This window comes from Pezoporus occidentalis, unplaced genomic scaffold, assembly GCF_034315485.1.
Source record: "Pezoporus occidentalis ecotype Australia unplaced genomic scaffold, CSIRO_AGI_Poc_V1 ctg253, whole genome shotgun sequence".
NCBI lineage: Eukaryota > Metazoa > Chordata > Aves > Psittaciformes > Psittacidae > Pezoporus > Pezoporus occidentalis.
The window spans coordinates 251660-277760 of NW_026914426.1; the positions used below are offsets into that span (position 1 = coordinate 251660).

Here is a 26101-nt window from a genome sequence, read left to right on the forward strand (position 1 = left end):
AGCTCCAAGAACAGACACTTAAGGAAGACTATTAGAACAGAGCACAACACAGCAATACTTTTCCAGAATACCCTCCCAGACTCCAAAGATTCCTGGATCATGCACCCCCTAAGCCAGGCTGTAACTGTATTTAACACCCTTAACAGTTTTCTGCCCCAAATTTATTAGCTTGCTTTTTCAGCTCATGTACACTTGTAGCACTGTCTTGCTACACCGAATCACTTCCCCACTCCTCCACCCCAAACACATTTATCTTGACTACATCAAAGTTAAACCTGAAGGGTCTTGTTGACATTGAGGCAATCCTTGCAGTAGAAAACACGTCCTCCCAGCAGCGAATGCACAGCCTGCACGAGCCCTCCTGCCGCTGGGCTGATTACAGGTGCTCATGAAGCATTAAATCCTTGGAGCCCTCCAAACACAAAAATGTCCTACACCGGCCCATAAGGAGGTCTCCAGTCATTCATTTGCCCAGTTATTTCAGCTAAGCAGCTCGTGTCTATATTAATTTGGGTTTATAGGAAATTAATTGGGCAATTTTTTGTTTAATACTTAATTTAAAAAATAAAAATTAAACAGTTGGCCAGAGACAAGTTCCCAATTCCCAACCCGAGCTGTGCCAGTGTAATTAACTTGCCTGCTTCCAGGGCGTCAGCTCCCCCAGGACTCCCAGCTTGCACCAGGTACCGTGCTGGCCTGTTTCTCCTTTTAGCTACTGCTCCCTCACAGAGGCAGTGTAATTACTCTCTGCTCCAGACCCCATTATCCCCAGGAAACCTTAGCAACTAAGTGAGTGTTTGCTCTTGTTGCTATGACAGAGGATAAATGAGTAGCAGAGATAGATAAGGCTAGCCCGGCCTCTGCCTCCCACCCACCGATGGCCAGTCCCTTTTCCTCACAGACACTTAGTCGCGCAGCAGGGAGACAAGCGCGACAGGCAGGGAAAGGCTGTTTAGTCCAGACACAAGTCTTCCCCTCATGTTTTAAAGATCCTAGTGCCGCAGTTGTATTTCAAAGCACACCACTGTTTTGAAGTGACAGAATAACCCTTGGGGCTGTAGGATCAGCGGCAGAAGACACACACTTGACTTTCAAGATACAGCCATGCCTCAGAGCCAGAGGGGCTCTGTGTCTCTACAAGTGCTGGCCTGAATGAGGGGTTTATTAAAGCTTTTCTCACACACAAACTATTTTGAACTGCCTCTTCACACCTACGTCTATGTAGCAAATTGTCAGTCCCTCCAGTAGCAAAGGAGCCTGCTATAAGCATAAACATTTTATAGGGGTGAAGCAGGCAGGAAGCACAAGCCCAGTGGAGCCAAGTGATCCTCATCACCTTCCATCTCTCAGAAAGGGAGAGAGCTGGGCCAGTGCACAGGGGCACAGCTGAGAAATGGCCTTTTGCTACTTCTTACTAAGGCAAATCCCCACAAGAGCTCAAACCCTTAGCACATGGAAAGCCAAGCAACACAAGGAATCCAATATGATCACGCTTGACTTGCAGCTCTGTGGCTTGGTGCAACAGAGACAAGGAAAACTCAATGTCCGACATCCAAATAAACATCACGAAGCCTTAGCAAGCTTTGGGGCAACAACTTAAGAACCCAATCAAGCAGACCTCCAGTCTGTCTCACCATGAAAACTCAATCTCAGCAACAGTGAAATTGGGGAAATCCTCATTCAGAGCCGTGTACTGGGATCTGACTGGCACAGCCCAAATTAAACACAAACTAACTGCAGCACACAGAAAGTGAGAGGTGCCATTATCATTTAAGGCCAAGTTGGAAAAGGACCAAATGAGAATGAAGTCTGGGGGGAAAACAAAGAAAGTTCCTACGTGCCTGAGCTGCTTCCCACTCCTAGCAGTAGTGGCAAGAAGCCTAACTGCTTTTAAGATGGAGCTCGTTAAAGAGCTTATAAAGTACAATGCCCTGGAGGTCCATGCCAGTCCCGTGAGCGGGAAGATAAAATCAGCTCTACAGGAAAACCGACATAAGGCACCAACAAGCCTGTATTAATGAAGGGCACCTATTAGCATGGCTACTTGATATATGGCAATCTATAAAGAACAGGTTTTTGACTAGGCAAAGCAGTATTCCTGCTCCCCAGCACCCTACGATGCTGGGGAGGAAAGCCAGCACTGTTCCACCTGCCAAGGTGTATCTTTATTTACTAGACCTTGGCCCTATTTCCTTCTGATCCCCAGCCAGGCAGGTGCGTTGTGCAAAGTGAATAATTCATGAAGACAGCACGCTCTTTCTGACTCAAATTCTGGGGCAGGTTGATCTGGCAGAGGCCTAGGAGAAGCAAATTAGCATCTAAATGGCCAATTAGAGAGACTCACTTCACTATTCTGATATGCTAAAAAGCTCAGGAGGCTTCCTGCAGCCGGAGGTTGGCAGGGTGGAATCAGCACCTCCCAGCCTCCCGAGGAGCAGTGAGTTTCTTAAAAAGAAGTGGACATCGCAGGGAAGCACTGGCCAGCGTTTGTCAATGAATCCCTTGCAGGGAACCTCATGCAGCCTATCTCACTGGTAACCTTAAGTGAACCAGGAAAAGCACAGCCGAGGGCCAGTGGAGAAACTCTACTGAGCAGCCTGACCCCCAACCCTGCCAGAATCTCACTGTTCAGCATGGCTCTGAGCCACGGGCCTGCCATCACCTCTGGAGGATGAAATACCCTTTCTCAGCATCCTTAAGCTATAGTATTGGGTTTAAACATCCTAGGAAGCCTCTGAGCAACACGCAAGCACAGCCAGTTCTAACTCTTAAGACCCTTATCACCCTGAACATTGTTGGTACGAGCAGAAATCAAGCCGTGGACTTTGACCAGGCCCTGGAGAGTACCTGACCCAAGCTACAGGAGACTAAGAACCCTGAGGATGCGCACAGCACGTCATTCTTTTGCACATACAACAGCATCCATCTCCCGGTGTCAGAGTGCCAAAAGGAACAAGGACAATCCATCCTCTGCCAGGTGCACGTGCCTGCTCCAACCGCACAACAAGCACAAACCCAGCAGTATTCAAAACCCCGCCAGGTTGGTAATATTTTCCAAGGAGCACGTTGCTCTCAGCCTCCCATTTCTGGCTTGCTTCCCCACACACCTCGGTCACTTACATTCAGTTACCCTCAGAAGGCTGAATTCCACCTCGACTCAGCCTGTGCAGTTCATCCAGCTGCGTTTCTGGGCTGCTTTCAGCAGCGTTTTGGACAAGCCTCTCCCACCTGTGGAGCTCTGGGTCTGAGTGCCCCAGTGCTCCGCAACAGCTGCTCCCCCGCCCCAGCATGCCCGCTTTCCCCGCCGCTCTCCGGACAACCAGGACGCACCAGCACCCGAAACTCGGCTCCAAACTCCGCACGAAGCGCCCGGGCGCCTTCCCGGTACAGAGCTGCACCGTCCCCGCCCGGCGCGAAGTCCTCCCGCGTACCCACCTGTCCTCCGGCCCAGCTGCCCCGGCAAAACGAGCAGCCGGCTCCGCCAGGGGCCACGCTGCGACCCGGAGCCGCCCCCCTGGACAACGCGGAAATGGAGCTCACCGGGACCGCCGCCTTCTCCGCCGCCTCCAGCCCCGGCGGCGCCGCCCGCGCCCCACCGGCGTCCCCCGCGGGCACAGGCTCCCCCTGGCGGCGCCGCGTCGCACCCGCCCCGGTAGAACCGGCGGCCGCCGAGGCCCGGCCCGGAGCTGAGCAAGGGTGCGCTGAGCCGAGCCCGGGATAAAGCACCCTGGAGAAACCCCAAACTGCAAACAAGGAAAGGCGGTAGCAAAATAACCCTCAAACCAAAACCCTCAGAACACAACAAAACCCCAAACAAAACAAAAACTTCAAAACAAACTAAACCTTAAACCAAAACAAATGCCCAAACCTCAAAACAAAACAAACCTCAAAACAAACCAGCTCAAAACTCAAACAAAGCACAAACCCAACCAACCCACCAAAACCACCACCAACAACAAAAAACCCCAAAGTAAAAAACCCCACATCTAAATAGCCTCATGAAACAAACAAATCCCAGCGAAAGCCTACCCCACCCCAAAAATGAATTTTGCAGGGAAAGCTCAAAGCAAGAGCATCCTGTGGCAATGCAAGGTGAGCTGCTGGGACTGGGACAGGCATGGGGAGCTCATAGCTTTTAAAAATTAAGGGCCTAAAACTGCAGAGGGAGCCTAAAACCAGACACCAGCTACAGAAGGTTGGCCGGGATCAGGAGGAAAACTTGGTCCTGCATTTTGTACAGTTAAAGCTGTTCATCCCAGAAATGCCATGGATGGGCCTCCTCGTCCATAGAAGCTATGCGGAGGAAGGGCCATGAAGCTGGCACAGTGTGGACCCAACATGAACCCAACACAGCAAGATAAACACAACAAACTGCCCCAGCCAGACTGCTGCCCCTGCAGAGAGGGACCTTGGGGCTGGTGGGGCTTTTCTCCTGCATTCAACAATTGGTTATAGGCCCCACCTTCAGGCTTCTTTGCAATCAACTGTGTCTTACTTGGTGTTCTGGAGATCCATACAAGCACTAATAACTGTCCCACAGCACAGGGAGGGTGGGGAGCCAGGAGAAAAGCACTTGGTGAAGTGACAACCTGCAATCATATGGTGAGTCAACAGAAAACCACAGGAAAACCATTATTCCTTTGCACTAGCCTGCAAACACAGAAATTACAGCTCATAACTGTCTAAATGTCCAGTGGATGCAGTGAGTAAATTTGCCATGTGGGAGGATGAAAGGAAGAGAAAAGGAGAGAAGAGAAAGAGAAAGGAAAAGAGACCCTCAGTCTGTGCTTTTATTGCCTGTTCAGAGCCTGCTCTTGAGAAACCTGGTGCCCTGCAAGCTTCCACACACCCACAAGACCTCAGGGTAAGCTTAGGGACCTTTTAACTAAATCAGATTCAAGTCTGAGTATATATTTTTCTATTCAGTTTAGGCAAGTGTTGAAAAATACATCAGAGGAAGCAGTGTTTGTACTAATACAGAGCCTGCATTTCCGTGGGAGAAAGTGCTTCAAGATGACTTTTCACACCAGGGTAGTCCTCCACAGAGTCAATAGTATAAATAAATTAAACACACAGTTCAGCCAACTTCAGGATAAAGATAAATTACCTTATTCCACCAGCTGGATTGGCAGGAGCAATAGGCACAGGAAATGACACACGTCTCAGAGCCTGTATCCATTCTGCTGTTGAATTTGCTCGTTGGGATGCCCACAGATGCTTCAGAGTCCGACTGCAAGACTGGGCGTTGATAGCTGGAAGTCACAGAGAATAAATATGACATTACCTTAAAAAATTTAAAAGGCTAAGTATGAGTTTTAGCTTGATAGCATGAAGTCAATTTTTAATATACTCGTTTCTCAGAACACAGGCACTTCCAGTTCCACCAAAAGAACCCTTCAAAATCTCTCTGTTATCAATGATGGGTCCCACTGAATTATTCACCAGATCACAGCTGCCAGGGATTTTAAATATGACAAGGATTGTAAGGGATAGCAGCCTTCTCCTGCAGGCCTATCAGCAATGCTGACAGTTGCACCATAGATGCCCCAAGCTGCTCCAGTCTGCTTTTAGCACAGCACATAACTGCACACCAGGGAGCAGCCTTCCTGCATCACCCTTCAAACCAGCATGTGTCTCAAGAAATAAAGACCATTTAAATGGTGTTGAACTCCTGGGTATGAAGGTATCCTCCAGAAGAACTACAGATGCTTAAAAACAGCCCTATTGTACAACAAAACAATCCTAATTGTAACCATCCTGGAGTACTGCAGGAAGATTCCTGGTTTGAGCACTGGACTGGTGAGCAGGGGTCTGGGTTCCTAATCTCAGCCCTGTCGTGCTGGGCAATCAGTGCTGAGGTGTTGCACTGCTGGTCTACACAAATAATAATCAGAGTATTAATTTTAATTATGAGCAGTTTTAAACACAGTGAACACTAAAGGCCAAGCTGGCTGGCTGCTTATCTCTGAAAGACCATTTCCTAGGGATACAGGCTGACAACGAGCAAGGAGCTGCCACAGCCAGAGGTGTTTGGCACTCCCTTCCCATCGCCCTGACCCCTCCAGCTCGGTCTAACCCTTTCACAGTTCATAGCAAGAGGGACAGGATCTTTCCCCAAGCTGTTCCTGTAATTGCAATCTGCTACTATTTGGTCCTCAGTGATTCAGTTTGTATTTGTCCTTCTAATTATCATTCCTCAATAAAAAAGTCAATAACTCAGTACCTAATCTGAGGAAAAAATAAATAATCTTGCCTATAGAGCACACTTGCTTGAGAACATATAAGGCAGAGGAAATGTTTAACTAATACTACTGCTTCATAGCAAATAAAGCTGCTTTTTTACTTGTTTTAAAGGCAAACTCCTCATTTGGATCAGCTGCTCTATTTGCTCGTGTGAACGGGCTCAGGTCTAATTCTCGGGGCTTGCAAATTGTATTTCTATACGATGATTTCATGCTATGTTTATTTTCAAAAGATATGTGCCTCCAAGACATGGTGAAACCTTCGGAGGACTGTGAAAAGTTTGTTCTTAGTATTTTTACTGTGAACTGCAGGTAGAAGATCCGCTGAGACCGTGATGGGCACAGCAGAGCTCGAGACTGTCAGTATAAACAGAAAAGGGAGTAAAGAGGGAGGTGACAGAAGCAGTAAGAGGGTAAGGGATTTGCCTGGGGACAGTAGCCCTTCAGAATAGCCTGCTGTCAAGGAGCACCTCACCACTCAGCATCCTCCTGGCACCAGGCGAACGTTGTTCCTACTCATCCTGATACTCCAGGGAGGTCCTCTCAGAAGACGATTTTCTTTGTATGTATATCGGGCCAGCCGCTACCACTGGGCTCTGATTTTGGCTGGCAAGTGAGGTTTTATCACAGTAACATTAATGACAACTGCCACAAGCTACAGGTGATCCCCTTCCTTCAGCTTTTCTCAAACAAAAAACATTGCACTCACTCTTCAGTTTGGATGAATTATTTACATCCCATCACTGCTGTTGCTGTTTTCCTTGCCTTTTTGCCCTGTCACCATCCCTTTCATCCCCACGCAGGCTTTGGAGAGCTGCTGGCTGCTGCACAGCGTTAGTAATAACCATCACTGCGAAACCCCTGCTGCTGGCACTTTGAAATCAGATCATTAGCGGCAGTCAGAGAAGTGCTGCCTGCAGCCCAGGGATCCGCTGCGGGAGCGGCCTCCTGGGAGCCCAATTTCATCACAACCTGAATGCAACCGCGAGCGTCTGCCAAATTTCACATCCAAATAGATCAGAAGGAGAGAAGAGAAGAGGCAGGCAGGGAGGGGGAGAAAGCAACCAAAGCGAGATTAAACATTGTGTTATTTCCAGGGAGAGGATGACAAATAAGAGGTGCATTGCTTCAGCAACTGGTGCTAGAGTCCCCGCAAAGGCTTTTCATCCAGGCTCACCTCTGAAGCAGACACGTTCATCTCCCTGGCTGCTGGGGCTGCTGAAACACCCACAGCACAGCACAGCACAGCAGCAAGGGCAGGAGGTCTGAGGACTGCGCTGTCCCCAGGACGCTCAGGAGGACTGTTGTCAGCTCAGAAGCTGTTCCACATGTACCTTTGTGCTCGGATGTGGGGAACGGCAGAGGGGAGGGAAGATGGCCGAGTTCCCCTCAGCACCTTCATTTGCAGGGCTGAGGTACCATGAAGGGATGGGAAGGATCCCAGTAACTGGTCTCCTTGCAATAGATGCAGGGCTGTATTACTTCAGAGAAGCCAATGCTTTCTGGTGTGGCCATTTTACCTCAGGAAAGCCCCTGTACCTACCCATGCAGAGGGGCACAGGAGAGGCAACCTGTGCTGCACAGGGCTGTGCACACAGAGCAATGGCGCTGGGCCCCTGGCCAAACGGGCAGGCCCAGGCTTGCTGCTGCACCATGGCTGCCCTGGAGAGCTCGCTGGAGGGTGGGCACTGAGGGGAGTGGTGGGGAAAGGGTAGAGGGAAGGCAGAAGTGAGATGGAGGGAAAGGTGGTGAGGGGAGGAGAGGTGAAGGGAGAAGGTGAGGTGGAAGGGAAGGTGCTGAGGGGAGATGGGGCGGGAAAGTGCTGAGGGAAAGCGCTGAGGGGAAGAGCTGAGGGGAGATGGGGCGGGAAGGCGTAGAAGCAAGAGGAGATGGAAGGGCAAAACCTGAGGGGAGATGAAGAGGGAAGGGAAGATGGAGTAGGGACAAGGATGGAGGCTGGGCCAGGGCTGCTGACCTTCCTTCCCCTGCTCCCTGCCAGGCTCGAGGGAGCCATGCCAGGCCTGCCACAGGACAGGAGAGCTGCACGGGCAGGTGGCGGGGGGCGAGGGGCTGCCCTTGTCCCCCTCCACCGCAGACCCCAGGCACGAAGCCACCACAGAGAAAGAAACAGCAGCGGCTGCCATGCAGGAGTGCTGCCGCCACCACCACCACCGTGCGGGCAGGTGAGCCCCCCAAACGCCCCATGCAGCACCTGGGTGGGAAGGGGTCATTGGGTGAAGCCATGTGTGCACAAGGCTGGTACGTGATCGCTGCTCAGCATCGCATGGTCGTGCAATTGATGCTGCACAGACATGAAGGGATGCGCAGCCGGAGTGCGGGTACCAGCAGGGAAGCAGCTCAGATCCACCTGTGTGGGTTGGCCAGAGGCTATAGTGCTTGGCTCTGCCTCCATCCTGCAGGACAGCTGCCATGGAGAGAAAACAGAGCTTTCCTAGGGAACCATCTATGGCACTTTAAAACCTTCCACTGAACTGCATCCTGTTTATACATATCGTTTCATATATTGCTACCAATCTCCCCCAAAAAGGTTGTGTGTAACTACACAGCATAAGCAGTAGGAGGCATAAGAAATCTGTCAAGGAAATTTTCATAAACTGCCTAAGGTTTGGGGTGCTGTAAATATTTAGTGGTTTTCTTTTGGTGAGCTACAGTATAGGTTAAATATTTGCTGCTCCATCGGCCTGAGTCACAGCACTGATCTAACCTCCCATCAGTGGGGTTGAGTTGCTGCTATAGCTACTCAAAATGGGAGGTTAATGTAAGAAAATCTTCCATGTAAAGGAATAGGATCTTAGTACAAAATGTGCCCTATACAAAAATTAATAAAATCACATTGCTTGCTGTATTAATGGATAACAGCTTTAAAATATTCCCAACGACCAAGAATCAATTTCCTGCCTAAATCGAGTTAGGCAAGCACAGTGAAGTTGACTCCAGTGTAGAAGTGCTATTAATGCATTAACAGCCTCAATAAACCCATCTTACAGGTGTAAGGATCATTGTGTTAGCCAATCAGATAAATATATATTTCCCACTTAAAAATAAATGGGCCATTAGGGCATTAATATTTTCTTATCGATTTGGTTTCTTATTAATGGGCAATAAAGGTACAGCAAGCAGTTCTCTCATCATCTTCTGTATGAAATAGCCAGGAAAGCCTCAGAGGCAATGCATACATTTTTGCTAACAGCATTTATCTTTCTAACAGCTAAACACGACCACAACACCAGAAAGCAACAGGCCTGCTCCTCTCAATTGCCTGAAATCCCAGGTCCTGGGAGGAACCCTGACCCAGCCCAAAATAACTCAGAAGAGAATCAGAAGGATGCAGAAACCAACAAGGTTGTGATATCAACTGCCACCACTTTGGACTCTGCTCAAACAGATCAAGGTCTTTCTGCTCAGCTTAACAAAAGCCTTCGATGGGATGGGATTCTCAAAGATCCTGTAGCAGAAGAAGAAAGGCTGCGCATCTACAAGATGAACAGGAGGAAATGGTATGAACTGCATCTCCAGCAACACTTCCCCACCGAGCCATGCCCAACTGCCAGGCATTCCCCATGACTGCACTGCAGAGCGTCGTGCACCAGCAGCCATCACACCGTATGTAAAGACGATTGCTGCAGTTGTTTTCCAGAGGAGCAAGCATGAACTGGCTCCTGAATGAGCTGCAGCCAGCAGTGTCGCCCAAAAATCTCTCACCACATTCTGCAGTTTAGCACGGATTACCCACTGTCTCGTATCTGTGGAGAAAAGGTCATTTGTGTTTTTAAAACAAACCAACCTTTTAGTTAAATTTGGATGCAACTCAGAGGGTTTCAGCTATTACAAGTGCTCCTTTCCATACTGCCAATTTGCTGTGCAGTATCCCTAGTTGTTCCTACTTGTTTATTTCAAAATAATACTCACTGTATTACACCTGAGCTTTTTAGGTGTTGATGTTGTCAATTGCTGGTCCTGAAACCAGCAAGGACAGCACTTGCGGCAGATAAACAGCTAAATGACCAGATACCTTGTTTAGAGGCTAAAATAGAATCAACTAGGCTGGAAAAGGCCTTTAAGATCATAAAGTCCAACCATTTTGATTGTAAATGACTGCAAACAGACTTACCTAGTACTTAGAATTGAGCCAGCTGCAAAATCGGGATTGGAATCCAACCTTCATCTCCAGGTTTATGACCTAATAGTATCTACAGTATTTTGTTATAAAAACTCATTGTATCAGCCCCTCAGATTTGATTTGATATCCTGGAGAAGCACAACATATATACAAGGAAAATGGAGCACATATCTAACAGTGGGGCTGTCCTTGTCATTATATGTACAAACAAGAAGCCTATTTGGCCAATCTGAAGTAAAAACCATGTCAAACAGTAGGCTGCCTTGTACCTCCTTCAACCTCTCATAGTAAAGGAACGTTCATACAGTGCTACTACAATATTGAAGGAAAACAGCCTAGACCATGCTAAAGGAAGTATTTGGAAGTAAGATGGCACAACACAAAGGAAACAGTTTTTCCTGAAGCCCTCCTGAAAGATACTGTTCTGATTTTTAAAGGTTTTTCTTACTGGCTTTTCAAACGGACTGTCTTTTATACAGCAATTCACGTTTAGATACATCTTTTTCTCCTGTTTAATACTTTAAACACTGCATGACACTCAAATGCTTGCACAGACTTCTGCAGGAGCAGAGCCATGGTTTAGAATAGCTTCAGAGCTCCCTAGATTCCAATAATGTCATTACACGCAAACCTAGAGCTTTTGCAAGCAGATAACCAGATGAACAATAAAAGTAAGCAAAAAAAAAAATCCAATTAAGAATTAATTAACTGATGTTCAGTTCTACTCTGCCAGAGATACAAACAAAATCAGCACGCCTGCAAATTTGGAAAGGATTAAAGAACAGATTAAGCATCCAAATACTACAGCACTTCCCTCAAAACAGTAGTTTGTAACTATTTTGTTTTTATGAAGTTTAATGAAGAACACATTCCAGCCTTATTTTACGCTGTACTTTCTAATCTATTAAATTATCTGACATTGAGCATCTACATTTTTAACCATAATTAAAAAGAAATTCCTGCCTGGTTGAATACCTGTTGTATTGGAAAAGGGCAAGTGCTTCACTTGTAAGATATGCTGAAATCCACACTAGAAACTCTTTAAAAATAAAAGTATACCAAATGAACAAGTCAAATACACACTGGAGAGGATTTTCAGCTGTCTTCAAGCCACTTTTTTAACGTCTTAAAGTGATATGCCCACAACATTAGGTGGTGTTTTGATTCTTTTTTAATACAGTTTTATACAGGAAACGCCTTCCTAGAATATCTGAACAACAGTAACACATAAGGGAAACAAAAGGGGAGCTGGGATGGGCAGGATATATTATATATTTATTTCTAAGTAAATACTATAATAAACACTGAAGCTGTGAATGAAAAATAAAGAGACTTCCCTATATGATGGTTTTCAGATCATTTATTAACAATAAAGTAAAAGACAAATGGAAAATTAGAAGGAAGGGGTGGGAAACGTCACAGACATCAGAACACTTGCACGGAGCTAATCAGAGCTTTGCAAATGCTGGGACATAAATAATTTAAAAGGTATCTCTACCAATTAAAATGTTTTTAAGAGGTACATAATTAAGTTTGTTTGCTGTATAAAAATCAGGTGCTTTATCCTAAAACCATATGTAAGGGTCAGTTCATTTCTAACTAGAGACAATTAATGATTACAACTTAAAATAATCCTCTCTTAGATCTCTTGCAAATGAATTCATTTGAAGAGCGTTGTCGGAGCAATCCAGGATCCGTGTTCTTCCAGCATCCTGTGTCCAACAGTGGCCAGCACCAGATGTTTCAGGAGCAAGGTACATGGAACTGCCAAGCGAGCAATGCTGCAATAGCTTTCCCAAAGGAGTTCTGTCCCTTTGAAATCCCACACGCATAGGGCTTGAGTTGTGCCTTCTGCTACACAGCAAGTACATCCTGGGGCAATGTTTGGGGGAGAACTGCAACACGGGTATTTAAGACACATTTCCTAAACACTGGAGTCCAAACCCAACATGTTTAGTGAGAAGACAGTGCTGCTCTTACCCACTCTGGAGCAAGGCCTACCTGACTTTGGCAACCTTTGTCACCCTGGGATTGTTCTAGGATCTGGTTTTCTGAGGCATGTACCAAAGATTAAGGACATTCTGTTCTGAGCTAATAAATAAGTAAAAAAGCAAAACAAAACTACAAAAGAACCAAATCACACAAACCTGCCTTCCTGCTGCATTTTAATCTCCCAAATCATTTCAGCTCCCACTCAAGTGCACTTCCACACCATTCACCACACTTGCACAAACACGTTAACTACAGCTCAAGAATAGGCTCCTGAGTTTCAAACTCACCACTGACAAAAGTCACCCTTGGGGCTATGCATTAGCAAAGTCCTCTTTAAAAGCAGGTCCAGGGCTGATGATATTATACCACAAGGTTACCGACACCTCAGAGGAGCTTTGGAATACATGGAAAAGCCTTGTCTAGCCAGATCAAGTCTACCAACTGTTTCCGAGCGGCTACACCACACTAGCCACCAACATAGCCAACACTAGCCCATGCTCTCAAAAGCAGATGCTCTCCACACTACATTGCTCCCTGTAACATAGGAAGAACAAACTGGGTAAAGTAAGAAATCTCTCCAATTTATTTTCATTAAAGCACATGATAAACTAACGCACATAATATCCAGATGGACTTTCATAGTATCTGAAGTTATTCCCTTTGGTCCCCAATCTCATCATGCACTTGGGACTGGAGGGGCTATTCAGCAGCCTACAGACAGGCAGATGCTGCCCCATCCCAGTAACATCCTGAATACCAAAGTCCAGAGAGGACATGGACCTTTGCAATGAGAAGCTCAGTGGGGAAGCAGAGCTACAGCTGTGGATTTTAGTATGCAATGAAAATCTGCCTGTCCTTTGCTACCTTCTAATTCTTCACAACCCTCACCATGACAGCGTCTCACACTGATCCCAGCATCTCCTCCATTCTAGATCCCTGTATACACCATGCATTTTCCAACTCCTAGTTACAACTCCCTCAGCACAGACAGTACAATGTTGGTAAAAACTAGGCACCTCTGGTTTTCCACCACTATATTGTCAAGACCCGACTTTCCAACAATACAGGGATAATCTTTGGCCTGATATTCTTCATTACAACTCCTACTACATGCACAGAAATGCCAGCATGTTACACGGACTACAGCGCTGCAGAAGTTGTTGTAAGAACAGAAGATACACCATTCCCCTATAGCACTTGAATTACCTGATCCTTTCCTTGCTGACTGGAGCTGCAAAAGCAGTTTATCTCCTGCTCTACTCAGAACTCCTTTTCTTTCCAACTCACACCTTCCAACTGGACATGACTGCCATAGGCTAACATTTTAAACTGCAGAATTCTAGATTTTTCTGTGTTAGTTTTTTCCAGCAATTTCCAGGAGGTGGTTCTAGAGAAAACAGTCTCATGATCTGAACTGAAATGAAGGACAGCTCTGGCTATCTGTAACCAAATAACCTGGTAGATTCCCTACAAGAGAGCAAATCACCCTTATTTTTGCACATCACCACAAAACATCAAATGGATTTCCACCTGCCAGGTACTATTCCACATTCTTTCTTACCTGTCAATATTTTCTCTGGGAAAATACTTCCCATTATTTTCATCTGATTACTGCACTGTGGGGAAGGGGAGGGAACTCATGACTTTAAAGGTGAACAAACAAGTTCCTTACTAAGTTATGTTCCCACAGAAAACCGCGTTCAGGCCATTCTGATGCTTAAAGCAGGAATTAAGAGCTGAGAAAGAGGGTCTGTACCCGCTTTAGCTAGTGGAGTTAGCACAGTACATTAGATGGGACCGAGATGGATCAGATCAAGAGAGACAGCTGTCAGTCAGCAACCATCCAGGACGCAGTCGTTCCCAAGGTATTCTGAAGTTTCCAGCTCTATGCTGGAGAGGAACCGCCGCGTGGTCTTACGACAGTTGTAATCCAGCGTGGTGGTGTACACAGTCTTGGCGTGCTTCGGGTAGATGATCGTGGTGCTGGTGAAACGCTGGGGCTTGTTGCGGGGCTCAAAGTGGACCTCGACTTTGTAATTGCGCCATGTGCAGTTTGGGACACAGATGACTGTCTGACTGCAAGAGGACACGCTTAAGCCCACTGGCATATAGATGTCATCGATGAAGTGCTTCTCCGAGTCATATTTAACCGAGGATGTGTACCTGAAATACAACAGAGAGACGTGTGTGAGCTCTGCTCCAGAGCAGCAGGCTGCTTTGTCTGCAAAGCTGAGCCATCAGGTGGGGTGGCTCCTCAGCCTTACACCTACCACCTCAACACAGGAACAGCCACATCACATTGTTCTGCTCCCGTCTCACTCATTTATGGGAAGAAAAAGCCTTTCATTATCAGCACACCCAGCTTTGTCCCTGTTTTGTCCAGCTGCCAGTACTACCAAATATCATCTCAATCCTTGCGTCTGCTGTTTTAAGCCTCAGCTCTATGAGCCTAAGAACCTCATTCAAACGCCAATGACTAAACCCGGAGGCCTACATCCACATTTAGTTTTTGCACATGAGCATCCTCATTCCTCAGAGTGCCAAGTCCATGGCAGCACATGTTATTTTCCCAGTTACCCTCTGGCAAGAGCCACATAGGGGTTCTCTGGGATTGCTCACAGCATGGGGCGCTCTCTGAAGGCAAACTTCTAGAGATTCAACTGGAAGGAAAATGCTACAGTTTACACATCAAACTCCACTGGCAAGAAAATCTTCTGTGCTAGATTGCAGAACAAAGTTTTCATCTCCTTCACACTGCAACAACTCTGTGTTAGCTTTTCCACAGTGTTGGCTGCCTTGAATTCCAGCCCCAGCACAGGCTCCTTTTACCCACACCAGAGCATCCTCTCCTTCTACCCTCCCCTGCATCAGGCTTCCATTTGATTGCACCTGTCTATCTCTGCTTGCACAGGGATCAACTGGGAGCCTTCATTTCTTGTTACTGCAAATCACCACATTGAAAGGAATAATTCACATGCTGTGATGCAGCACATTAAAAAACCCAGCAATTATGTACTCTCAATATCAACTTTTCTCTTAGTTCATAAACCAGCCACAGCTGATAAGGTAGAAAGTGCTTATTATAAAACTATGAGGTTACGAGAGCAAAATTCCTGTCCCCTAATAAAACACTCCTAGAAAGAAGGCTGCTTTGAAGATCTTCCATCATGATTACCTTCTGGTTAATTGGTTGAAAGACAACATTTTGGAGCAGTGCAATGAAGGAAAAACTGGACAGTAAAATATAGGAAAGTCTTCCAAAAAAAAAACCAACAAAACCCATATGGGATTAAAAGAGGCTGAACACTCCTTCAGCCTGTACAAATGTCCAGGAACATACAGCTGCATGGAACAATAGCTCTGCAAATAAATGAACTTGACTCACAGGCACTGATAAGGCCTAACTGCTCCTTTACATGCTAACTCCTTCAAAACTAGACGGCTGTAACACAGCATTTACCTTATTTCCTTTGGTGGTAAAGGGTCAAACTCAACTCCTTCGCCAAATGATAAAGGACACAATCTTGGAGGGCAGCTGGAGAGAACAGGGCTGGGGGAGAACACAGAGTTCTGAAAAGAAATGCAAAAATAACCTCTTTTATGTTACAATTCAGTATATTCTCAATAAAATGTATTTATTTAGCCCTTGGTACAGAGCTGTCAAGGTTCACATTTACACGCAAGAGGATCTGGTAGTCGAAGACATGCCTACAGTTGCAACCTGCAGGTCTCACTTGGTACTGATCTATAGCAGCAACGATGTGGCAAGGTGTATTTTTTGAAGTCCTAACTCCAGGATCTTACTTCAGAGGAACCATTCTGGGCAATGAGAGAGGAATACAGCCCCTCAGTGCAGCACAGCTTCATTCAGCATGAACTATAGCCCACTGGCTGGATGAGCTCACCTTCAATTTATAGCTAACATTATACGAGCGTACGAGCGCACCCTCCTTGCTGCAGTCATCAGATACACCCATGGGCAGATCACAGAAGGAAATTATTGCAGGGCATCCCGCTGGGAGCAACTCCTTGTTTCATAGCTACTCCATGGCTACTATTTGAAGGCATTAAATCCAACCTAGTTCACTCGCAACCCATTGGACAGGATTAACTCATTCCCACCGAGTGGCAACGCACAGAGCATCCCTGTGCTCCTCTCCTGGACAGGCAGCACCTCAAGCTGACACTGGCCCAGCACTGCCCCACAGCCAGAAGGGAACAAAAGCAGCCCTAAAGAGGCCTTTTTGAAACCACCTCTGGTTTCCTAAATAGGGCCTGGGGGCTATGGGAATCCCTCCTGCTCAACACATGGCTCTCCCATGGCCTTTTCCAATCCTGTGGCAGCATCCCTGCAGAAAAGGGATGTTTCCTCTGACCTGCAGTTTCCAAAGTATTCATACCAGCCTCTCAGCATCAACATCTAAAAATGGTTTTGTGAAAAACTAGCACATCTCTATCTGATACTATCAACTGAAGCCAAAAGTTAACATAGAAACTTCCTACTCTGGGTCACTCTTTGGAATAATGAGAGTTCATTTTCCTGTGGGATCTTCAAAGATGTGCTGCGATGCTGTCCCACCCCCTACCTGGGTCAGGAAAGTTTGGGCTTCCCTTTGATTAGCAAGAACCGACCTCAAAGCCGGTGATTTTTAAAAGCACCACCTGTTCCCCTGACACAACACAGCCCCAGCCCTTGGTGTGGACACCACGGCTCCCGGCGGGCTCCCTCCCGGTGTGTGCGCGTTAAGGGATAAGGCAGCAGCTGGAGACGCCGGTGGAAGGGAGGGAAACGCGGGGCAATTTTCCCAAGCTGCCCTCAGCCCCACTCCCGGAGCCCCAGCGCCGGTTTTCCACCCTCCTTTCCTCAAAGGATGCTGCGGGGCCTGGAGCGCTGGGGGTGGAGAAGGGGCCCCCCGGCGATACCTCTCGGCAGGGAACGAAGGGCAGCGGCGGCAGCCCCGGGGCGCAGGGCCCAGCACCTGCCGCAGCGGGACCGAGCCCGGGGCCGGCGACAGCGGGTGCCCGGGGGTGCGGGTCCCGCTCCGTGCTGCAGTCCCGGGCGGAGGGTCCCGCCGGCGCCGCAGGACAGGGTGCAGGGGCGGCCGGTGCCGGTACTCACCACGGCGGCAGGCGCGGGCGGGTCGGGCTCCGGCAGCCCGTTGGTCGCGGCGCGGTCGGGGCTGCCCGAGGAGAGGAGCCAGGGCGATGGAGCGGGCCCGGGGCTGGGGGGCAGCCCGGAGTCGGGGCTGTCGAGCCCCGCGTCGCCCCGCTTCCTCATGTCCGGGAGGTCGGGCACCTCCCGCAGGCTGAGCCGACCCACCATGACCGAACCGCCTGCCCCGCGCCGCTCCGCTGAGACTGCGGGCCCGGGCGGCGGCGGGACGGGCGGGGCCAGCGCCCGGGGGTGGGGCATGGCCAGGGGGCGGGGCCTACCTAGCGCCCCATCCCGTATCCCACCGGGTCCTTGTTCTCTCCCGGTGTTCCCGTCCTGTCCCTGTGCTCCCATCTCTGTATCCCAAGACAGCATCCCTGGCAGGGCACTGCGCCCTCACTCTCATCCCCAGCCACATGGAAGTGGCCAAATCAGCTCCCGACAGGCTGCCCTATAGTCCAACCTATTGACCTGATGCGCTGTCCATTCCTATGCCACCACTGATTTTGAGGAGCACAGAAAGAGCTAGCTCCAACTGCTGCTCCTGCTGGGCTGTCCCCACCTCCAACATGAAGATTTCCCCAACAACAAGGGTCCCCCGTGGGTTTTGGCAGCCAGGTTAACGCCCCCAGGCCCCCCGGACTGAGTGTCACAACTGCCTGGGATGGAGGGTGCAGAAAAGCAACCCGGAATTGTCAGCAATTTCCATGTGCTGCAGCCAGATTTATTAAGTGAAGCGGTTTTGCTGAGACCAGGCCACTGTCTGCCTGGGCACTTCCGCTGGCTGCAGACAGGCCAGTGGTTAATGCCAGCAGTGACAGGTATAGCAGTGAATAACACCCTTCAAAACTCGGTTTTCCTCCCCATGTTGCTCCTTCTCACCGCCCCGTACCAAGGACTCAGATTCAGGCAGCAGCGCTGCCACCCTTAATTGTCTTTTTCAGGCAAAACTGCTGAAGCTGAAATAAGAAAACAGAGGAAAAAGGTTTTTTTCTAGCACCAGAGGAGAGCGAGGGAACCTTTTTTGGACAACCCGAATGAAATAATTGCGCCATGTCATCAGATTCGGTGGGGGAATACTCTTGCGGAGGGAAAGCGCCTGCCTGCAGCCAGCCAAAGTCAACACTCCCCTGTGCAGTAACAAGCAGTCTGGCCCGACGGGCCCAGCACAAGTGAACCCAAACCCCTGAAAAGAATTCCTTCCCTGCCCCAAAATTAAAAGCAGAGCAGAGTTTTCAGCCGTAGGCGTCTGTGGTTTGCAGCTATGCAGTGCTGGGAACTCCGGAGACTTCCTCAAGGAATTTACATTCCTTTGAAGAAATACTATGAGGCTGTTTGTCTTTGCTGAAAAATGCAGATGGAAAGAAAAAGAACATTAAAAGGTTTTGACTGAAATCTTTGGGGTCTGAGCAAATGTGCTGGGCAGGTGTTTTCTTCCTTTTGATTTAAATGCATCCCCAAAAAAGAGAGATTCTGGTCTCCGGGAGCAATGGGAAAGCTGCTTGCTCCTCGCTCCAAAATCTCCCATAAAAGCTCTTTATGAAATTAGATGCCTCAGAAGGCGCTAGAGCAGTTTCCAGATGAACACCATCATCATTTCAGAGCTGTTGTGCAGCTCCTGGGCTCAAAATCACGCTGCCAACAACTGAGTTGTGCAATTTAGGAATGGGGGGAACTTGCGGCACCTCCCAGCAGCCACCTCTGTGGGCTGTGGGTGTCCCCATGGCTGCTCCCATGGGGATTAGTGTCTGGGTCTGAGGGATCCAGTGCTGGGGAGCGGCAGCCGGGGATGAGCAGAGCTGCACTGGCTTCTGGAAGTCTTGCTGCTATTTACTAGCCAAAACCCTCCCACTCTGGCCTGGCTTGGTACAAAGGACAATGTTTTGTGCCCTTCCAAACTCTCATTTCTGGCCTTGGCAGGTGAAGTGGAGGTGTTAGAGCACGCAAGGGGGCTCAGACCCGAGGATCTCCCACACCACCACCATCTAGAGCTGTAAATTTGCCTGCTAGGACAAAAAGGAAATGTTCACCCGTAACTTTAACTACTCAATAACTAAAATGCTATCGATATCCACTGCATACAGGGGCCCTGCTTCTAAGGCACATGTACTCTGCCCCCTCAGAAAGCCCATGTCTTCTTGAGCCTCTCAAACCGTACCTATCTGCGCATTCCTGGATGGCACTGGAAATCTCTTCCCCCGCCTGTACATCACAGCCTGTTTGTCCATGTTATTTACTTTTTAACTGTCCGTGCACAGCCGGGACAGACCAGATTCCAGTATCTTATCAAGAGCCTCCTTCCATAAAGGACTTTCCACCAGGCTGGGTGCACTTGGTTTAATCAGCAGTGGAACAATAGGCACATTGATGTGGTGCAGGGGGCTGCCACTGCGGGCGGGGGGGAAGCAAATCAGAGGGATCCTGTGTTATTTGATAACGATGGAAAACTATTTCCAAACGATGGGAAATGCCAGGCTGTTCCCTGTGACGCAGACCAAGAACTCGCCAGGCACCGGAGTCACAGCAATGCTTCCAAGCAATGGGATTGATGGGAGGGAGCCCTGGGAGTGGCTCTGCTGCAGGGATGAATGCTGACGGCACATGGCTGAAGTGGCCCTTTTGATCGGATTTTACAGCCCTGCTGCCACCACCCTGTGAACCACTGAGCCACGAGCCAAGATTTTCCCAGGGATCCAGGAAGCTCTGTGTGCTGCAAGTACCAAAGGCTGGTATTTACTCTCCCTGCAGGATTCAGAGCCTGATGGCAGCCCCATGGGCTCCCCATGTCCTGCTGGGAATGGGAAGGCACCACAGCTTCCCAGGGGCCTGATCACAGGGAGATTGGATTGAGAGCAGCCCCAAGGAGAAGATTTGGAGGTGTTGGCTGACAAGAAGCTCCCCATGGCCTGGCAGTGCGCGCTTGAGAGCAGAATCTCCCCCCGTGTGGGCTGCATCCCCAGAGCGTGAGCAGCAGGTTGAGGGAGGGGATTCTCCCCCTCTGCTGTGCTCTGGGGAGACCCCCCTGCAGTCCTGATCCAACTCTGGGGAAGCAACACAAGAGGGACATGGAGCTGTTGGAGCGAGTCCAGAGGAGGCCATGGAGATGCTGTGAGGGCTGGAGCAGCTCTGCTCTGGAGCCAGGCTGGGAGAGCTGGGCTGGGTCAGCCTGAAGAAGAGAAGGCTCCTGAAGGGGAGACCTTGGAGCAGCTCCAGTGCCTAAAGGGGCTGCAGGAAACCTGGAGAGGGGCTTTGGAAAAGGGCCCGTAGGGACAGGACAAGAGGAATGGCTTTAACCTGCCAGAGGGGAGACTGAGCTGAGCTCTTAGGCAGAAGCTCTTCCCTGTGAGGGTGTTGAGGCGCTGGCACAGGGTGCCCAGAGAAGCTGCGACTGCCCCATCCCTGGCAGTGCCAGGTTGGATGGGGCTTGGAGCAACCTGGTCTAGCAGAAGGCATCCCTGCCTGTGACAGGGGTTGGCACTGGATGAGCTTTAAGGTCCCTTCCAACCTGAACTATTCCATGATTCCATGAAACTGTGGTACTTTGGTCCTGGTGACCCTGTAGCCCAGGTAAGGGCCCAGGGAGTCCAGCCAGGTCCCACTCCCAGCAGGGACCTACTGGCAGTGGTCCCAGGTCTCCAACACCCTCAGACACCTTTGTGCTCACAAAAGCAAGTCTGGAAAAGTACTGGAGCCCACCTGGACTGCAGCTTGGGATCGGTGGAGCTCCTTTGGCTAAGAGAAGGGAATGAGCACATGCTTTAATCTAAGAATTTTGGGTGCCAGTAGCACTATTTGGTGTAAACAGCCCCAGCAGAGCAGGCACACAGAAGAACATGTTCTGCCACAGCCTCTTCTGCCACAGCCCAAAGACAAACGCTCCAGCTCATTTTCCTGAGCACAGCAGAGCCGCGGCTTGATGCTGCTGAACAGCCCCCGTGTCTGCCACCACCCATCTGCCGCCAGGGAAAGGCTTGTGGAGACTTGGACATTGGCACTGGGATGCTCAGAGTCACACTGTAAATCTGGTGAAAGAAATAAACACCCGTGTCGCCCGGCACAGGCTGCCCAAGGGCGGAGGGGGCAGGAGCAGCAGGAGAAAAGCAAATGAGTCATTAATTCTCCAAGCGAAAGAAACTCTTCCAGCGTCATGCATCGTGTGGAAAAAAGGCACTACCTCTTCATGTCAAAGGAAAAATGAGGCTCTCACAGAAATCCCTCCAGCAGTTAAAAGTCATCAGAACCATCCGATAATTTAGGGGCACCAAGGCAGCTGTGCTGAGCCGGCAGCACAGTGCAGGGAGCTGCTGCGAATGCAGATGCTGCTGGTGGAGAGTCGCTTGCTGGAGCAGCATAAGGTGGAAAAGCCAGAAGAGAAAGAAACTGCAGGACAGAGCAGAGCAGAGAGGCAGCAGAGAGCCCTGGGGCTGGCGTGGTTTGGGTGAGATCCCTCCCAGCCACTGGGGCTTTGTACAGAAAACACTGAACATCAGTAAGCATTGAATTCATTTTAGTGTCACACTCTGACACACAGCCAGAATTACACCTCAGCCAAAACCCATAAAAAGTGGCATTTTATACAGGAAAAAAAAAATCATAATCCTTTATTCTCCAGAGATGTAAACCCCAAACAGCTAACATACGCATACAGATGTGCCAAACCCAATAAATACCCAAGAGCTGGGGGACAAAACCCTTACACTGACAGAAAATTGCAGACTTGCTGTCTAAAAGTAGAACTCCAACCACCCAGACCTGCAGCACTCTTGAAAGGCTGAAACTAAAATTCCATTTTTCCTTTTATTTCCTCTTGTCTAGAGAATGAAATGTGGAGAATGAACCAGGGAAGCCTTTGGGGAAAGACACGCGACGATTAACTGGAACATCATCCTCAGCTATTCATAATTGAGTTAGAGTCATCCACAGACAGGGCAAAGAAAAATGAATCTAGAATGGATTATTTATCCCCCCAAAGGAATAATGAATCTCTGCAAACCCATGCTCCCTCCTCCCTGGCTACTGCACTTGATAACGTGTGAACCATCCTGCACATGCACCTTGAGTTAATCTGTCCTTAGGGAATGGCTGTTCACAATCCCAGCGTGCTTTCAAACACCTTCTTTTGGCACCCAACATGTAATCAGGAAAAGAAATAAATGAAGCAACAGCAGACTTGGGAAGACTGGGGAATTCGGAGCGATGAGAAACTGCTTTCCCTCCCCACTAGTACTGTTACTGCTGCTCTGCAATGGATGTCACCACTATGGTGCTCTGCAGCTGAGCACCCCCGAGGGCCCAAGCCTGAGGACTCCTGAAAACACATCCTAAAGGGTTGGTGTTCGCATACCTGTTGGTGCACACCTTGCTGCAGCAGCAGGTCGGTCTGAGCAGCATTAGGAAACCTGACAGTGAGGATTTCATCCCTGCAGATTTATTCTTCCTGCTCCATCCTGTGCTCGACTCCTGCCTGTTCAAACGCAGGCTCACCTGCCAATTGGGCAAAGGGAGGATGGGATTTTACCAAACAGGCACCAAATTTGCCCTCCCACAGACTAAGGAGAGGGAAAGGGAGCAGCCTGCACCCAAGAAGGGACAATGCTGAAGCATGAGGCAGATACAGCCTGAGCCCAGGTTCTGCTTCACTTTGGGATTTCTCATTTCCCCTTTTCCTTCCCTGATCCCGGTGAAGACCTGGATTTTGGGTGGACAGAGCTCATTCTTCTGGAGCATGTCTTATCCCCCCCCTCCCAGCTGTGCAGCAGGAAGTACTCAATCCCTAGTGAGCACAGCCCCTAATAAGTAGTCCTAAGGCCCAAACTCAACCTGGTGAGGAGTGTGACCCACCCAAGAAGGCATCTGACATCATGATTGCTCCTCACCTGCCAAACTGGTACAGGACTTCTTTCTCCTGTACATGCAAATGAGGCTTGAGTTAGAGTAAAGCAGGCACGACTGGTCAATCTGCCCCTAAACCCATAAGGGATTCAACTGTTCATGGTTGGGCCTTCGAAGTCCCCCAGAAAGGGTACAGAGAGTTTGGGAATCCAGCATTGCTAATCATGAGGTGATGTTTCCCTCCACTGAGACTCACACCATGGGCAGGATGCAGACGTACACCAAACCCAGCCCTGCTCCACACTAGCTTTGTGGTTGGGTGCCAGGTTATCCAAAATTGTTTCACCTCTGGCTCTTCTCCTCTCTGCACTGGTGCAAGCTGAAGCTCGAAGGAGGAAAGGAAGGCCCTCAAAGTCTGAAGCTGGTGCATCCTGTCCTGGGAAGAGGCTCCCTGTTAAAGCCATTTCCAGCATCTCTCCTTGCAGGGCAGCAAAGGTGCCAAAGGGACACACCCCTGCTGGCATAAGCACAAGGAGCTGGTGCTGTCTGACACTTGCTCAATGAACAGCCCTTTGTGGAGAGAGGGCAAGATGCTGTATGGGAACTCCCATCAGGGACAGCAGCGAGTCCAACACACACGAGAAACAAGTAGCTGGAGATGGGCTCTGCAGATATCTGGTTTGGCCTTTAAGCTGTAACAGCAACTGAGGCTGCTGCTTGTTGGCAGGAGGTTTGCCAAGGTGCAGAAGGCATTAATTCAACCCTTTCCTCCTGTTCAGAAAGGATTTGCTTCGCTGTTTTACCGGAGGCTTACACATGCCCGTCCTGGGACCAGGGGAGAAGTCTGCTTAGGGTTTCTCTCCTGGGCATTTCATTAATCCAGTGGAGCTGCAGAAGCCTGGATCCCAGCTGTTAAAGGGGTTGGGGATTTGGTGGTAGTGATGGCTTGGGGTTAGTTCTCCCCCTGCAATAAATAATGAAACAGAGGAACAGCTCTGCAACAGGGAGTGAGCAGTAACACTGAACTCTCAGGCAAAATCCTCAGTGCTGCAGCAGGAGCTCAGCCAGGCTGAAGGCTGGGACACCAAGTGTATCACACCTGGATATTCTCTGAATCCTTCTAAACTGTTTTTGTAGCTGCTGACTCTATTTTCTCCACCACACAGACCCACCAATGTCCTCGGTTTCACTCCTGCTAAGCTGTCTCAGGGCAAACACCTTGGTCAGATTCTCTCTTGGTCTGAATGGAGATGCAGCACCACAGTTTATGATGGTTAAGAGATCACAGGACATGGGGATGACGGGACAGGGATTTTTCAGCAGCACACTGTCAATCATACACGTGAGGAGTTTTGCTCCCAGTCACTGCAGCCAGTCCTGAGCAACAGAGTTTCCTTCTGCTCACTTAGAGTCTTTTCTTGATTAGTTTCTCCAGTTTCCGTATCCGAGAGGATTCCTGCTCAGGCGTGGGAGTGCTCAGTGAGAGGGAGCTGCTGTTCTCCACTCCGGAGGGGGGAGCTGGGAGGCGCTGGCGGAAGAGGTCCAGCATGCTGCTCTGCTCGCTCCTCTTCAGGCCCTGCAGGAGCAAACAACAGTGAAGCACCATGGTCAGACTTCACTGATCTGGGAGCGGGTGTGCACGAGAATAGCTGCAGGAGTCGAACTGCTACCTTTTGTTCACCCACCACAAGCTGGATGTGCACCTCTGGACGATCCTGAGACAACTGAGCTCAGCCCCAGGAGCCAGAGCAGGTATGAGTACATAAAGTAAACTGCAAAGCTATTCAGTAGCAACTCCACAAGATACACCTGCCTCAGAATGCTTTTCCCACTCCCAAACCCCTCTGTATTTCTACTGAAAAATGTCACCAACAATCTCAGTGCAGTGCTGGTGGACAAGCAGACACTCTGAGGGACAGGTTCTAACCTTCATGTCTAGTATCTTCTGGAAAGTGTCGGTGCTGCAGTCTGCAAGGAGCTTGACGTAATTCTCAACAAACACAACTGGGGGTTCGTGTGGAGCCATAACCACCTGCCAAGACAATAAAAAAGAGATCAGACAAATTCTGTGAGTTAAAGCCAGTGCTTGGTCACCCAGGCACAGGAGAGACAGCAGGACTGGCTTCTCTAAAATAAAATGCTTAAGGAAAAAGGAGGCTGATGTGCTGCTAGTAACTGAGAGGTAAAGGTGAGTGAAGAGAAGTAAAGTAAGGAGCAGGAAGATAGATGGGGTCTCTTTCCACACAGCAGTGGTGCCTGGACCCAGGGAGCTGCAGATCTTGTTTCAAAGAGCAGCAGAACTTTGTCTCTACGCCTGTGGACTGGCAGGCCCTGGTGTATTGTCAAAGCTCAAGATTTCATCTTGATGCATGGGGAAGACTAGCTGGGGAGTTGCCTGGGGGAGAAGGGCAGTGCTGGTGGTGGTGACAAAGTCCCCATTGGGTCAGGCAGCCTGGATGCAGCCCATACCCTCACTTTGTGTGTCCCTCTGCTCCCTGCTGCTTGGAGAGAGAGACAGCACAAGGGAATCTGACAACACTCTGCAGTCCCTCCCTCTGTCCCCAGGACAGCACAGTCAGAACAATCTGCTGTGCAGTGTTCCTGCTTCCCACATGGAATCTGATGGGTGAGTGGTGCCGCATGCAGCTACTCAGTCCTTTGGGTACGCTCCTCTGGAGAGGCTGGGGTGCAGTGTCTGAACCCTGCTGACGTCTGCCCCAGAGCTCACCCCCTCGCAATGCC

At 49.3% G+C, this 26101-nt stretch overlaps 3 protein-coding genes across 12 annotated transcripts in view; all 3 read right to left on the minus strand.

Moving 5' to 3' along the window:
• Positions 1-7807, minus strand: part of RPH3AL (rabphilin 3A like (without C2 domains)) — a 42970-nt gene extending 35163 nt beyond the window's left edge. Inside the window, exon 1 of one of the 7 annotated variants that reach the window (XM_062623477.1) lies at positions 7786-7807. Coding sequence is in view for 1 of the 7 variants with exons in the window: in XM_062623473.1 (XP_062479457.1) it covers positions 263-264 (2 nt within the window). In the remaining 6 variants the exon portion in view is untranslated. Of the gene's footprint in view, positions 1-262; positions 346-3330; positions 3661-5107; positions 5240-7785 lie in introns of those variants that run through there. The other 6 variants (XM_062623472.1, XM_062623470.1, XM_062623475.1 and 3 more) reach the window with 6 other exon arrangements.
• A 3921-nt stretch (positions 7808-11728) lies between these two features.
• On the minus strand, positions 11729-17723 carry RFLNB (refilin B). Its single transcript, XM_062623456.1, has 3 exons — positions 17495-17723; positions 15836-15945; positions 11729-14538 (listed from the first exon to the last, which is right to left on the minus strand). Exons 1-3 carry the CDS (start codon positions 17696-17698, stop codon positions 14208-14210), a joined length of 645 nt encoding a protein of 214 aa, XP_062479440.1. The 5' UTR covers positions 17699-17723; the 3' UTR covers positions 11729-14207.
• A 4294-nt stretch (positions 17724-22017) lies between these two features.
• Positions 22018-26101, minus strand: part of VPS53 (VPS53 subunit of GARP complex) — a 67338-nt gene continuing 63254 nt past the window's right edge. For all 4 annotated transcript variants that reach the window (XM_062623461.1, XM_062623459.1, XM_062623458.1 and 1 more), the window contains 2 exons: positions 25287-25391; positions 22018-24935 (listed from right to left, as the gene is read on the minus strand). In XM_062623461.1, coding sequence (XP_062479445.1) covers positions 24765-24935; positions 25287-25391 — 276 coding nt within the window. In that variant the 3' untranslated portion in view covers positions 22018-24764. The remainder of the gene's footprint in view (positions 24936-25286; positions 25392-26101) is intronic.

Coding starts and splice junctions, on each gene's coding strand:
- RFLNB (XM_062623456.1), bottom strand. CDS start 17,698: ATGGTGGGTCGGCTCAGCCTGCGGGAGGTGCCCGACCTCCCGGACATG. Junction 15,946..17,494: donor CGCCCGCGCCTGCCGCCGTG/GTGAGTACCGGC, acceptor ATTTCTTTTCAG/AACTCTGTGTTCTCCCCCAG. Junction 14,539..15,835: donor TTACCACCAAAGGAAATAAG/GTAAATGCTGTG, acceptor GTTGTATTTCAG/GTACACATCCTCGGTTAAAT.